The following is a 16004-nucleotide window of genomic DNA, read 5'->3' as shown; positions in this document are numbered from 1 at the left end:
TTGAAAACATGAGAACACTATAATCCAAAACTAATGACACATGAAAATGATCACAAATATGATTTGTCATCTTAGAACCAGCTCTCCTCAGCTTAACAAGTTCATACTTTGGATCAGATAAATTACAAGTCTTATCCATTCATACACAAAGGAAGACAGCAACTAAAACATGTTAAATGTATTTCACTGATTTTCAAGTTTACCTAATATGTTCTTCTCATATCTGCCACTGCTGAAATAATGCAAAAAATAAATTATGATTCATGCACACTCATGGTAAAACTTTGTAAAATTCTGCTGTTTGAGCAGATATGATTTTTAATGATGACAGAAAGCAGTGAAAGAAACACTGAAGAGGCAGAAAGTGAGCAGGAAAGGACCAAGCAGAGCCTAAATCATAGTATCTCAGGCCTCAGAAATTTAAATGCATGCACTGACAAAGAAGTTCAGGTATATGAATAGTCTGTTTTCAACTGTTTATTTTCCTGGCTATTTTGTTTTGCTCCTCTTGTGCTAAAGAAAACAAGTTTTGCACATTATTCACAAGTATTAGAAGTTACAAGTCCTGATACACGTTTCCATCATCAATTTTCTCAAGAAGAAAACAACTTACAGATTTCTATCATCTGGTTAACTACCTGGACTGAAGAAAACAAATACAAAATAAATAAAACCATGAACTGGCAAAAGCTTCTCAATCAGTGTGTCACTCTGAGCCATGTAAAATGAGCCCTGCTGTGCAACACAAGAGTACTCCTAATATTGTTCCTATTTATACTGACTAAATGTAGACATTGAAAAAAAGCATAATGAGTTCCATAGTGACATTGCTTCTCCACACAATTTATTTTAAAAATTCCCAGTATTTGTGAATACATACAGTTTCTGCATGAAGCTATCATACTGCAAGTAAGATTGAAAGAATGGTATTTGTTTCAAGTTTTACCTTAGAAACTTTTCATTGCATTTTTAAATTATGCATACCTGTATGTTAAGATATATAAAAATAAGTTCTGGCAATGTATGCATTTCCATTCCTTCCCTACTCTCATACTTCTGTATTACACATGCGTGTACACTTCTGAGACTACACCTGTCAAATTACTGCTTTGATTCTAAGACTATTTTCAAAGATTTCAGCAGGGTGTCCACTTATTATAAATAAACTTTTCAAGCATTTTCTTTATTTTTTTGTACTAGAATGCAGCATTCTCAGCTAGGCTGCTCTCTCACAAGAGGTACATTTTGCCGGTCACACTGTAAAACACCGTGTATTTGTGGTGAAGTTAGAACATATATAAAAATCCCAAACACAACAAGAAACCAGCCATACCCAAATATTTGTATTCTGTAACATGTCATTCCTGTAATACAAGAACAAAAGGAATAACTTGCTCTCAGGGGTGGAGGTGTAATTTTCATTCACAAGTGAGTATTATACACTATGCTTCATTATATACATACTTCTAACATGAGAACAGCTTTAAGGTACAGGTAAGGGATTTGTCCCAATTCCCTTAGCAGTTACCACTAGATGGAGCAGATTATTTGAGTAAGGATTCCCTCCAAAATACAGAGGACACAGCTAATTCAGAGCATGGTTGCTCCATATCGTCTCTATCCTGAAGAATACCCTCTGCATCTCTTCACAGCTGACAAAAACACTATGGCTCCTACTGCAGTCCATAAACTACTGTACAACAAATGAGTTAAAGACAACAAAGATATTAAATATTCTAGCTGAAAGTTAGACCCATCCACCTACAGTGCATAGTTAATCTATCAGAGACCTAGATTCTTTTTGTTATGTTCTCCTATAAAAAGTAGGCCAATCCCCAGATTTTGTTGAAATTGTTCTCTAAATACAAACCCTTTATCCACAATCTGCACAGGATCAGAGTAATGTATCTCTAATATATACTTGGTTAAATAAATTAATTTTAATTCTTTCAATGGTCTATATCCAATTAGTTTAAGGTAAAGTTAAACCTTTGGAAATTAGGATTTAGTGGAAAAATAAAACAAGCATAAAAGAAAATAAATTTTTCAACTAGTTGGAAACTGAAACATTGTCTAACCTCAAGTACCAGCCAAAAATAGAGTGAAAGGGTCTATTTGTAACAGAGGTCTGCATTGGTATTAGAAGGGAAAAAAGATCATGAACACTAGCTTTTCAAAGCCACAGTGACTTTGCTACAATTCATCAAACTTAAATAGAGTGAATAGTTTGTTTTTTAGAAAAGGCAGAACTAATTTTTGCTGGCTCAATATGTGTTGGACAAAAACTTTAAAATGAGCCCATGGTATTCTTAATGGATTTCTCCTTGTATGGAAATACCTACCTTCGTAGGCCTTTGGGGGCAATACTGCTAGTAATTCATACAGTTTCTGTCTGTAAACCGTTGATGGTGTTTTTAAGGAATTTCCATATGATTTGTATATTGAAGAAAGCCTTAAAATATAAAAAGCACATTATAGATAGGAGGGACTTTAAGTTATGCAACACCCCAGTTTTATTTGTACCACACTAATGAATGCTTTTAAAATCTATACATATTAGAAGTACATTTTGATTGCACAAAGAACAATAAAAGGAAACCAATTTACTTCACATGTTCTGACAGAATGTCTGTTGTCCATTTCTAAGCATTATTTTCATTTAATACTAGAGAAACAAACAAGATTTCTGTTTCCTTTGATTGTACCTATATTTATCACAATAAACTTTTGTGGATATAGTTCTCTAAGTTAGAGCTTAGAACCCAAATGCATTAAATTGTTCTATATTCAAAAGGCAAAAGTTTAATAAAACCCTTTCCAGCTTAGATCTGAAATTAAATACAAAAAATATCCACATCCAAAAGATGTTTTTCAAAGCATATTTTTGAACTTAGTGTCTTATTTAATAAAAAATAATGGTATATAAATGCAAATGAGTATGTTTTATTAAAAAAGCAGTATACAAAAACGACCTTAAAAAACCCTGGCAAGAAAGTGTTCCTTAGATTTTTCACAACACTGGAATCTGCAAGCACATAAACACTGATTTTTGTCTCTTGAAAAGTTTTTTCTTTAGAAAGGGCTCTAATCAAATACAGATTACTCCAGCTTTTCAAATTACAGTTTTATACACACACTTACTGTGTCAATAAATCAACAGCACTTGGGAGAGGAGGAAGAAGTCTCTGAACAACTTCATCCGTAAGAAGACCAGCACAGTGGGAAACAAAGCTTTTAATAGCTAGAAAAGGAATTGGATTTTAATTTACTTAGTGTGAGATATTTGAAGAAAAAAAATCACATTAGCAAAGTAATTACATTCCCACATAACTAAAAATGAATAAAAGTAGAAATGAAAAAAGTCAGATGCACTTCAGTGTCTCAGCTTGGACAGTCATATCCTGACTTTTAATTGCATACATAAATGCAATTATTTATTGCATTTTCTTAAGAACTAAGTATGGTAAGTAACTGAACTTCATGGTAATTCCATAATAATTATTAAAAAAAAAAGGAGGATTATCAAGTGACCTACTGCTTACTTTACTAGTTTTCCACTGAAGTTTAGTTCAATTACTATACTCTAGGAACCAATTAATATGTATATAATTTACAGAAAACTAAACTTGAGTTTCATTTCCAAAAGCACCTAGAGAATATACCATATTAAATACCTATTTTCTAAAGAAAAAATATTTAAAGGTTAATTGTTTATGTACTTCTAAAATGAAATTACTATTGAATTCCAGACTTTGTGATATATCTTAATACTGAGACAGAGGGGTGTTTACTATACCAGGATTCACATTTCTGGAAAGCAAAGCACACTTTAGTACTCTAGAACACAAGACTGAAACACGTTCAGTATTTGAAGATCACTGGGGTATTTTCTTGAAACCCCAAATTCACAGCATTTCATGATAAAAAATTGCAGCCTATCAGAGAGCAGCCACATTCAAAGTGCTCTTTCCTGGTTGAGAATCACAACTACCTAATTGTAATTTTTACCCAAGTCCTTCCACTTTCACAAACATGTTTGAATGACTCACCAATTCTATTTTGTAAGTTGCCTGCAGAAAACAGAACCACTGTTTTCCAGATATAATAGACTGTATAAACAACAGAACATCCCCTGCTTTGGATCTTCAGTCATTGTTGTGATTTGTTTGCTAAACAAGAGAAGCAACCTTTCTGATTATCATTTATTGCTTGAATATATACTCATTAGAAGAAGGAGAGGAAAACCTCTCTTGGTTTTTTTTTTGTTTGGTTGGTTTTTTGTTTGGTTTTGTTTCTTTTGTTGGGATTTTTTCCCTACAAGATGAAACATATATATAAACATTGATATACAAGCATGTATGCTATATAGGAAGGAAATATAGCCTTTACCATCTAGTGAAAAAAAATCAGTATGAAGTGTTCTTGTTCTTTCAGAAAGCAAATTAATTAAGAGCCCAATTATAAATATGCAGAGAAAGACAGTAAATCCTGCTTACCACACAGGGCACCAGCACGACCTTCCAGTGTTACTTGCCAGGTAAATGCATCTCCTCGTGTCTTCTCTGTTTCCAGGTCTTTAGGAGATGATGGAAAGATGCACTTCCACAGTAACAGGATTCGTGGGAGATGATGTTGGACAACTGCAGGACCTGTAAATATTGGCAGTTGTCAGGCCAATGCAAGGATTAATAAAACTTAAATTTTCTTTCCTTCTCTTTTTTGTTGTGTTCACAAAATCTTTACATGAGTGAACTAAACCATATGCTACTTTCCAGCCTTCTCACATATAATTTCTCAAATATATATGAAAAATAAGTACCAAAACAGTAAATAACTAAATACCCATTGACACATTTACTAGTACATTACCAAACCAACCACAATGTCTGTTTGTTACAAAGTACAGACCCTGTGGATCACCAGCATAAAAGATCAATAGTAATGTTCAGAAAAGCAAACATTTGTTTTAGGTTAATTAAGTATAACAATGTTAACAAATTAAAAAAAAAAAAAGCTGTTGTTGGGCAGAAGTAATACCTGAAGACATTAAATATATGACCAAAGCCAATAAAATACATTCTTCATTAGTATTTTATTGATCACAGTCAATAATCTGACTAGTAATACATCTTGAAAAGTTCTGTAAGATTTCAAATGCCTAACAAGAAGGAAATACAAAGTATTAGCTCATTTTTTTATTTTAAAATTCTTCATGACCACTAGGACATTTGGTTAGATTCACTTTGAAATATATTATCTACATTTAATTAACAACAGTCCCACTCTAATCACTATTTTTCTGACACTGCTCCCAGTGAACACCCAATAGTAAATTTGAAAGAGATAACATTTTTATCTCAGAAAGGTTTTCTAAATATTTCAACATTTGGGGGTTTTTAAATTATTTTGCACCAGTAAATTAGACGAAACCTCAAACAAAAAAATCAGAGACAGAACACTGAACACCTTAATGTAGATTAAGAAGAATTGTAGAAAGCTACTACCTAATGTCATGAGAGCACCTATCAAGAGCCATCCAGCCTGCATTCGCTGCAGTGAAATGCGACTGCTCTGAGAAGCAGAACACAACAAATCCTCTGCTACTGTCATGATTACCTTCAAAGTAAAAGAGAAAAACAGAGAATCACATTTTGGTAGTTACCAATTTTTTTTCAATACTATTTGGTGTAATACTTAATCCTATTCTCTTGCTCCCAGAGGAAGAGTGGCATCTTCCTCTTACACTATGGAAATAAACTCAAGCTCATGAAGCTGCAATTCCTGGCTTCAGTATTAGTCTGGGACGGCTTCAGCAGTTCTCTGGAGTACTACATAAATTCCTTTGCTGCTTTGTACCCTCTCCTCTATCAGCAGTAAAATGACAACTGATAATTTCCACAGGAACCTGCATTGGAAGGATGCAAGTGATCTGATATTCTGTTTATGTCACAATGCATGCATGACATCTATGAATTACAGCTCAGAAGAAGGGTTGAGAGTGCTAATTATCTTTTTTATCCTTGTTGCAGAATAAAGTCTACCATTCTCTCTGACTATTTTTCAAATCAACAAATGATATGACTGACAAATAAAATAGTGTAGTTAGAATTAATCCTATTTTAGCTGCTACAGAATAATTGCACATGCCCACTATGTGCTAAATGCAAGGTGACTCCACTTATTACCAAAAGGTACCTACAACTTACATTGAGAAACACCCTTGTGCCTATGTACAATTACCACAGAATGGCTACAAATGCTGTAAGTATTCTGCATGTAGTTTGCTTAAATTATGTTTCACATATGCTAAAAAATATCTTATATCTTGCATTATATCCAGTCTCCAAAATAAACTGCTTATAAGTCAGTATTCCAAGTAAGAAGTGTCATTATCAAAAGCATAATTAAAAAGCTTCCATTTAAAAAACATCCTTATATAAATTCTTTTCACACTTAAAATGTTATGAAGGGTTGCACATGAAAGTTTGCTTCATTTATGTTTTTACACTTCCAAAACTTCGTTTGACATCTTTTTTCCAATCTGAAAGTATTAGTTTTCCCAGTTCCATAATGCTACCAGGTGGTTGAAAAAGACAAAATGTATTTGTATAAATTTCTGCTAGAGTTAATACATTTGATTCTAAAATAAAACTGTACCTTTTTTAATTTTACTACTAAAAATCATAAAAAACCTAGTATACTTACATTACCTATAAAGTATAGATGCTAGAATGGATGTAATTTAATTATTTCTGACAATTTTTCTCTGTGTACTAGTAGGAATGCCTGATATTTGAAGAATTTTTAAAAACTGATTTATAAGCAATAGAACAGAATGTTATATATATATAAACTCACTAATTACTTTAGGTTCCGCCTGCAACTCTAACTGCCCTCTCAAAGAACAATCCATTAATACAGAACAGCTTCTCTACAGATCACTATTGTCTGTGTTTGATATTCCCTTGTCAAAACTGCTCTACTCAACACTGGTCTCTTTCTGCTCCTCAGAAGAGAAACTAGTCTGGAATCTGGCAGTGTTCCTAGGAGAGAGCAGAAAAGGGCTTTTGTCAACTGTTCTGTTCTTCCCCCAGCCAGCTTAGTACTGAATACAGTGTTCCTCCCATATTTTTTTTTGTGCCCTCCCATACCTCCTCCCTAGCCCTATTTCATCCTATTATATTCCTCTAAAAGAAATCTTTGTTAAGAATTATGTTTCTCTGTTAAACAGAAACTTCAGCTCTGCTTAGGTACATAGTATTTGAATGTCACTTCTTATCTATAAAAGTAGGCAAACTCCATTCATTTTGTTCTCTCTGCATGACCTTTCAGCAATCAGAAGGAAAAGTTCATCAGTCAGGACTCTGAATGTCCAGAATGTTCTTAATGTCCACTGATGCTGAAACAGCTCTTTCCAGAAGAAAGAATGTAAGTTTCTACATTATGCAAAAAAATTAGCATGTACTGCTGACATTTCTGATCCACCATAGTTTTCTCAGTGGATAAAGTTCCCATTAAGATGGAAACAGCTCCTTCCCCCAGTTTTTATTTCTACAGCTGCATATCCTTAAAACTTCAGAGCACAGCATCTTCTATCTGCACTAGTGAGGAGATTGGCATCTTAGACTGAGTTAATGCAAGAAGCTGATTTCTGTTATATTCTGTAAAACAAAACAAAAGTGTCTATCAGTTGGAATTGACCAAAGATTTTCAAGATAATCCATAACAGCAGTTATTGTTGTAAGCACTGACTACCCTGTACACCCGAGACTCATTCCCAAGAAACAGGAATTTCTGCTCCTCATACATGTGAGAAAAATGCGTGCTTATTTGAGTCATGGTAGGCTTCAAAGTCCTCTTCTTGAGGAACCAAAGTATCTCATCAGTATCACTGGGTATTGTGATCAGTCACAAAGAAAACATGCAAATACCACTAAAAAAAACATATAACAACAGCGTATATGAAAAGTATTCACACCATACCTTCCCTTTTCCATGTGGAATTCCTAAAGGACAATGTTTTACTGCACCCAGCAAAGCAGCAACAGCAAAACTATAGCCAGTTACTGCTTCTGGGCAGGACTTCAAAGCACTGAGTCGTTCAATGCAACGATCCAACAGCAGGGACACATAAGAGGGCAGTGCTACTGCAATACAGCGCAAACACCACGCTGCTGTCAGTCTAACTGAAATGCTGGGGTGAAGAATGACAGAAATTACTGCCTCCAGAACACCTGAAAAACAATATGCACAAACACACTTAAGAAAGAGGCAAGCAGATTGTCAAACAAGCAAAAATGTAAACACAGGACTGGCAAACAACATGATCCAATTTCTATACTTCTCTTGAAAAAGTCTATTTTCTTATTTTTAAATAATTGTAACAAATTTAAATAATTATGCTCTTTTTAGAAAAATTTATCCTGGATGAAATATAACATTATGGAGAAAACTTAACATATTGCACAGTTATCCTCCAACATACATAGAAAATATCTGTAGGCTTCTGTAAGGAAGTAGAAATCCCTGCCATGGATGCAGCTAAGTAAGAACAATAAAGGTACCCAGCTCAATCTGTTTTATTATAAACATTACAAAGTGATGCAACCCTTAATGGAGCAAAATTAAATAAAGTATTTTTGTCCTTGACATTCTTGTACAGGTTAGGAAACATACAGAACTCTTTGGGCGATGTCTGAAATTTTCCTATAGCCTGTAAGGCAGTTGACTTTCCCTCCTCCCCCTCGCCTTTTTTTTTTTTATTTTTTAAGTTCATTGGATTAAAACAGAAAATAATACAAGAACTATAGAGGATCCTGGTTAGGATACTGAACACATGAAGAATAGCCATAAGAAATCAAAGAAGATCACAGTGAACAAACAAATATAAACTGAACTTATACTCTGGTTCACAAAATAATTCAGGGCTTGTACCTGTACTGGAGTCTTGCAGTAATGGTGCTGCTGTAGTTCCTAAGCCATGAATGAGACTTCCAAGTTCCTGAAGTGCACACACAAGCACGTGCTGACTCGCTGTTAGATCTGTTGTATTAATTTTTGTTTCCAAATTACCATCACTTATTGCAGCATCTGATAAGACATACCAGAAAAGCACCATGAAATCATTACCAAAATCTAACAAACAGATGGGAGAAATATTTTTGTCAGGAGAAGTAATTTATATTACTAAATGAGCTTTTACCATTACCATTTTTATTATTGTTTTCAAAAAGGGCTATCTTCACTGAAACAAGTACATTTCCTTTATCAAAAGGATGGTGTAGTAACATCTGTAAGACCAAGAGTGTGGATGAATGGAAAATACCAAATTGCTTATCTTTACATGATGGGGAATGGTAGCTAGCAACAAGAGTGCTACTGTCTTTCCTACCAAAAGTAACTTGAAGAAGACATACTTTGATATTACTTGCCTGATTGTATTGCATTGTAGGAAAAAAGAAAGGGAAGAAAAGAATGAAATCTTGCAAGGGCAAGTGAGAAGGCAGAGACATGGAATGAAGAGGGAGGGAGGGAAACCTATGTTTTTTGAGAGTTTATATTTTGAGACACAAATCATTATGTCTGTTTAGACACAAAACATTTAGATATTTAAATCAGATACAACATGTACACCAGAGGACAACAAGTTATGTTCAGGATTTTCTTTCTTCTTCTCCAGAAGGACAATGGTGGAAGATCAGAGGCTTTTTCTGGAAGCAGTGTACAAGACCTTATCATGAAAGACATCTGTTTTCTCCAGGAGAAATGCTCATTTGTCATTTAGGAAAAAAGCTTCTTTTTTGAACCTTCAGCAATGTTAACTGCTCTGAACAGGAAGGCAGGATCTGACTGGACATGCATTATCTGCCAACCTAACTTATTTTACAATACTGTCTGTATACTATTATTGCAATTATTTCATGTGTTAATGGTTAAAATTATATTTGTCAGGAATGGAGTGTTAAAAAAATCTGTTTATACTTATGTGGGTACACACAGACACACACAAGCAAATAACCAGCCCAAGCTAAAAACAAAGCAGTCCATCAAAAGACCTCTACATTATCATGGTAATAAATCAGCACTATATATTCTATTTCTGCCGATTCTGGATTTGGTAGTTGGACAATCACTTAAAAAAGGAAAAACAGAGGCCCGAATGGATAATCTTGTTAGACCCGTACCTACAACTTTCTTCAGTTTCCAGATGGCCTGACAAATCTCCTTGGCAGCTGCAATCTGAGCCTTTTCCCCAAGCAGGCCTCCTACTGTAGCTCGAAGGATGAATGAAACACAGCGGCGACAGCCGACAGCATCCATCGGACTCTGAACTGCCTTAGGGTGAGACTGAGACACAAGGTCTAGAATGTGGGATAGGAAGGCAGAGAAATTCCTTTCAAGCCATTGTGCTCCTAATGTAGAGACAAACACCACATATGCCTGAAAGAGATGTCAAAAGAAACCCACTTTAGAGAAAAATACGTGGAAATTTACTGCTAACTATCCTATATATTTATTTTTTTCATCTTCACATTGCCACAACTAGAACATTAAACTGTAATGATGTATAAACTTATGAATCCATAAATCACATACGTTCTCACTCTGAAATTTTTTATAATATGTATTATTTTAATTTTTTTAAATAATTTAAATTACTATCAAAACTGTTATGGGTCCCTTCCAATTCAGCATATTCTGTGATTCTGCACTACTAATATTCAGCCTGCTTTGACTGCAAGTTATTTCAAGCTGCTTGCCCATGTCATCTCATTCCAGAGTGTGAGAAATGGCAGTTTACCCTGCACAGGCACTTGTTATGTAAAACATTGTGTTTGGTCTCACTGAACAACAGCTTTCAGCTATTTAACATTCTGCGCATGAACCCCAAATTTAATGTATGAATGCATTTTAAGAACTACTATGTTACAAAACTATAACCCATAACCCAGAGAAAATTTGGTTATTAAAGGGTCTGTATCAGGGAATATTTGCAGCCCCCAAGCACTGTTCTTCAACCCAATGAATTTTAATAGTTTGCCGTGCAATGGAGGTACCATAAAAAGACTGTCATCACAAAGAGAAAGAATGCAGAATCACTTTACAAACCTAATCACCACAAGACCATTTATTTCGACACATAATAAGCTCCCATACAATTGCCTTCTATGTGCATATGTTGGATGTTTTTAATGAATAGATCAAGAAAACAGAATACAAAAATGAGAATATGCAAATGAGCACACAAAATTCCTCATAAGAAAGGAATGTTCTACTACTGCTTGTATCAATCTACTTTCAACTACAGCTTATATCAATCAATTTGTGTATTTGCCTCATACCTACTTTGTCTTGTGTCTAACATTCACAACAAAATTACTCATGTAAAGGAAAGGGAACTATTGTAGACAAAATAATTATACTATTAGATCCTGTTAGCAGTTTATTCCTCTTGACAAATACTACTTAGGCATCATAATGCATCAGTACATTACCCTGGTTTTACAGATTTGAAACCTGAGGAATTTAACAGAATAAAGATTTGTGAAGAGTGATACTGCCATGGCTTCATTTTAAACTCTGTCTTGAACTTGGCTTGAACAAGTATAAAATCTTCCATACGTAAGAAGTCATCTCCAGAGCCTCTCTTATTTTTAAATTCATAATAGGCTGTAACTCACTAATTAATACATTTTTAACTGCAAGTGTTTTCTATTCACAAGCACTGATAAATACACAATTTTTCAAGCTTTATTTTGTAGAAACACTGCACTATTTAAACTGTTCTGGTACAGTATGAGTGTACTGTCTAGCACATGTGTTAACATAGATACACATGAAGAAGGAGACAACTTTCAAAAACCAGAACAAATAGTCAAAACATTCAACTGAGATATCTGATATATTCCTGGAAAACTAATAAAACTACCATGTATATAGAACATTCTGGAAATCTCTGGCATGCATTTTCTAGGCAAATAGCTGTCAAGGTATTATTGTTGCCTAGCTTTTCTGTTCTCTCTGCCAAAAGTTAATGCTTCCACTCGGCATGACCTGAACACAGAAGACAATTTGTAGCACCTTCTAGCTGTTTCACTGCAAAATCTGGCAGCTTGTATCAGTAACTCAAGCTAATTGAAAGATCTTTTGCACAGAAGTTGAAATGTACTGACAAACTCCCTTACTGCAAAGGTGGTTATCATACAGCTGTGGGACTAACCTACTAAATTAATCATAGCTACTTCTACATAAATGTTCATCATGACCTTTAGTACTGAGTCACAGGTTGCACATTTGAATATCTGCTATTCAGCATGTTTACATTTAAGATAATATTTGCAGGATGAAGCCAACCCGATATTATCCGAATATTATCTGAAAATTTTGTACTGCTTTTTACCAGTAGGCACTACATGGCCTGGCTTCAGTCCTGTTCAGTTTACAAGGTTCTATGCTTTAAGCATCCTGGAATACAGCAAGACAGATGCTGGGTTTTTTCCACTAAATTCTGTTTTCCTTACTTTTCATGCACTTCCTCAAAGCAGAACCATCTTTTCAGAACTAGACTTGGAATTCCCTATACAGAAGGAAAGTATTTCAAGTTCAAACATTTCTTCTAACTTCTCTCTTTAATTTTCAAATGTTAGGAAGTAAGTTTTAAATTAAAAACCAAGGAATTTATTTATATTTCTCATTTGAAATTCATATCATGTGAAGCTGTCACAAGTAGTACATATTTAATTTTTAAAATGTCACACTCTCGGGTAAACAATAAGCAACATCAGAAATATTTTCTTTCTAGCGTGACTCAAGATGTAAATCCTTATTTTGAAATACAAAATTTCATTACAAATACAAAAAAAGGATGAAAGAAGAGATATATACAGAACAAAGCAATTATACAAATGTTTGGCAATCTCAGTAAATCATAGCTGATGTAATCCAAACCTGGGTGACTCCAACTCTAACATCTCTGCTGACTGAACTGGTCCCTTTCAACATATCACCACTGGCTCGTAGAAATCCAGAACTTCCACGCAGAAATCCAGTTCCCAACAGCTCCATCGCATCTTCCAAAGAGATTCTGCGGAAGTTATGCTTGGTGGACACTAAGAACAGATGTACATCTTTAGAGAAACAGTTCAAAAATCTTGCTACATTTTAGAAGCAGAGATTCAACTGTCTTAATTTTAGTAAAAATAATTTGCACAAACTCAGTAGTACAATCAAATCCAAATACTGCTTGAGCATAACTTCACAACAGAAACTAGGACATTTTAGCTCTCAGTGCTCCAGCAAAACACAGTATTTCTCAAGTTTTTCTGCTTTAACTACCTTTAAGTAATATGCATACTTACATTTACCCACCCTCAGTATTTACCATCTATGCTCCCTCTGCAAAAAGGTCTGTAAGGTCTACTCCTACCACCCACAGCTTCCTGAAAGCCCTAGTTCTTACATATTCCAGCTTACCAGCAAACACAACCTCTATTCCCAACCTCAGACAGGGCAGATTCCCCTCTACTACACCTAGCCAGGTAAAGACACAGCTACAGGTCCTCTTACAAAAAATATCAAGTCACTTTAGCATGAACATAGTCCTCTAAAAGAGTGAGAAAAATAAAATATTTGCAATTGTTTAGGAAAATTATCCACCCCCAATTCCTATTCCAATGCTTTATTTCTTGATAGAAAGTTTATTTAAAATCCATGCTGGGACATGTACATATAAACTTAGCACGATGACAGCACACTGTGCAAACTGACCTAATATTTTCACTGCATTTTTCACTCTCTTTCAAGGATTCAAATGAGAAAAGGAATGAGAGGATTGGAGATAAAGATGTCCAGAAAAAAAAATTAAACAAAACCCAATCAATATCAGCAGGTGATCAGACACAATGCACAAATTTCAGGAGTACAAATTTCTTCATGTACTGCCCCCTCCATGTCTCCTCCAGCCCCTTCAAGTCCCCATTTAGCTTCTGCCCCACTTAGCTCTAACTTCTTTTTAACTAAAAATAACTAAAATAAGGACGAAACTCCTTGAAATAGACAACCAAATAATTTATAAGCTTCTTACATAACCTTATCTTAGAGCCTTAGAAATAACAAGTACATTGCTTACATAGATTAAAAGCAACTAATGAGTCTATAAAGAGGTCAGAATTTATTTTTTTTTATTTTATTGAGAAAAGATAAGTGCTGGGTTTTTTTCTGTAACATAGCAATTCTCTCCAAAAATTTCTGGGGGAAATAATTTGTAAACCAAGACTTTAGAGTCTACAATGCAAATAACACAGCCCCAAGTATTCTGAAAGACAGTAAGCTGGGCTGAAAGGCATGCCATTTTGTCCTTTGCTGGTTGTTGCACTGAAGGTCTTCTCTGCTGTCATTAAAAGCAGAACAGTCAGTCTGAATCACACTTATTCTGCATCCTGTTATATTTTGCTTAGATTACAGTTCGACATTTAGCTTGGGGCTTCTAAGACTAAAACCACTCAGTCTGAATCACACAAAGAATTGGAGATGATAACTTTGTGCCAGGATGCTTTAGTCAACCCAAGTCCTGTCTATCAGAAAAAACCGTTACATAGCTGTTGTGTGAACAAAACTGCCTGCAAATATCTGCTTCTGATCATCATTATACTGCTATCCACTGACAATCCAGATGCTGTATTGACTACTGCAGAAAAACAGCTTGAAGGTATCCTTAACTTTTTAGTTTGACAGAGAGAACTGCCCCAAATCTTAATTATTTCTAAACTGCTTAAATCAATCTTGCTTTTCAGTTCCTAAAGTTACTAATTTCTCTCCATACAACAACAATCTCATAGTGGAGAAAAAGTTTTCTAACCACTTTCCATTGTTCATTATTTTATAAAGATAGATAGATAGATAAACACAACCAAAAAACAGCACTTCACAAGAAAAAGGTTAGAAAAAAGACCAAACCAGAGATATGAACACTTGGAAGAAGCTTACAATGTGATTTTACTTCAGGCTTCAACAGAACTTGAGAGTTTATTATAATCTGACAGATTTTTGCAAATGAGGTATCAGCAAAGAAAGCACATATTTTACCTGTTATCTGCTTAGATGTTAGAGCTCTAGCCAATATTGTGCCCAAAAGTTTTGAAACCGCTAATCGTACATCATAATTGGAACCTTCAAAGGATTTAAAACATAAGGTAACAACACTATCCAGGTCCGTAGTCCACATAAATAGTGCTTCATTCTGAAGTTCAAGAAGACACTAGACAAAAAAAGGGAAATAAAAGTGTTTTGACATGGAAAAGCACTCAGTAAAAATTTCAGTTTGCTATATAATGCAATGAGTTCTCCCTAACAAAATAAGCACCTTGCTTCATACTAAAATTACTTTTTTTTTTTTCTGCCAAGTTAATATCAAAGGAACACACATAAACAAAGAATGTTTCTACTTTCATGTTCATTTATCATTAAAACATAATTTTATGTTTTAGGGAGCTACTTACAAGAGCTATTGGAGCAGTTTACCTTAGCAGCAGCACAGCGGACAGCCATGGATCGATCTGTCAAACACGATCGAGCAGCTTTGTAAATATCTCTGTGACAGGGGATAGCAGCAGCTCCTAAACCATTTAATATATTTTGCAAACTAAGCATGATTTCATAACGACCTTGAGACTGAAAAATGAAAAAGAGAAATTTTGAAGTTTTGTAACCCTAAGTTCCTTGGAAATACAAAATGCCAACTACTGAAATAGGTAAAAAGGCTGGGTCTTTTAGAGATATATTTATACTGAAATAAGTTAATGCAGATAACTCACCCCAAAACTCTACAAGCAAATGAAAATAGTAATTCTATGTTCTATTGAAAAACAATAATTACAAGTATAAAGCCCAAAACAAAGTACAAGCTATAGAAAAAATGTTCTCATCAACAATACAATTAAATTTTCTAATTTATGAAGTAGTTTCATGAAATCAGATAAAGAAAAGCTGTGATCCATCCTTTTACA

The 16004-nt window shown here is 34.4% G+C and overlaps 1 protein-coding gene across 7 annotated transcripts in view; it reads right to left on the bottom strand.

The window, feature by feature from the left end:
• HEATR5A (HEAT repeat containing 5A) overlaps positions 1–16004 on the bottom strand; it is a 64618-nt gene that overhangs the window by 33111 nt on the left and 15503 nt on the right. For all 7 annotated transcript variants that reach the window (XM_039705174.1, XM_039705173.1, XM_039705177.1 and 4 more), the window contains 10 exons: positions 15520–15669; positions 15085–15256; positions 12949–13109; positions 10185–10440; positions 8935–9090; positions 7984–8234; positions 5505–5616; positions 4497–4649; positions 3142–3241; positions 2343–2452 (listed from right to left, as the gene is read on the bottom strand). In XM_039705174.1, coding sequence (XP_039561108.1) covers positions 2343–2452; positions 3142–3241; positions 4497–4649; positions 5505–5616; positions 7984–8234; positions 8935–9090; positions 10185–10440; positions 12949–13109; positions 15085–15256; positions 15520–15669 — 1621 coding nt within the window. The remainder of the gene's footprint in view (positions 1–2342; positions 2453–3141; positions 3242–4496; positions 4650–5504; positions 5617–7983; positions 8235–8934; positions 9091–10184; positions 10441–12948; positions 13110–15084; positions 15257–15519; positions 15670–16004) is intronic.

This window comes from Passer montanus, unplaced genomic scaffold (assembly GCF_014805655.1).
Source record: "Passer montanus isolate IOZ18808 unplaced genomic scaffold, ASM1480565v1 scaffold18, whole genome shotgun sequence".
In the NCBI taxonomy this organism is placed as follows: domain Eukaryota; kingdom Metazoa; phylum Chordata; class Aves; order Passeriformes; family Passeridae; genus Passer; species Passer montanus.
This window is presented reverse-complemented; position numbering and strand designations above follow the sequence as displayed.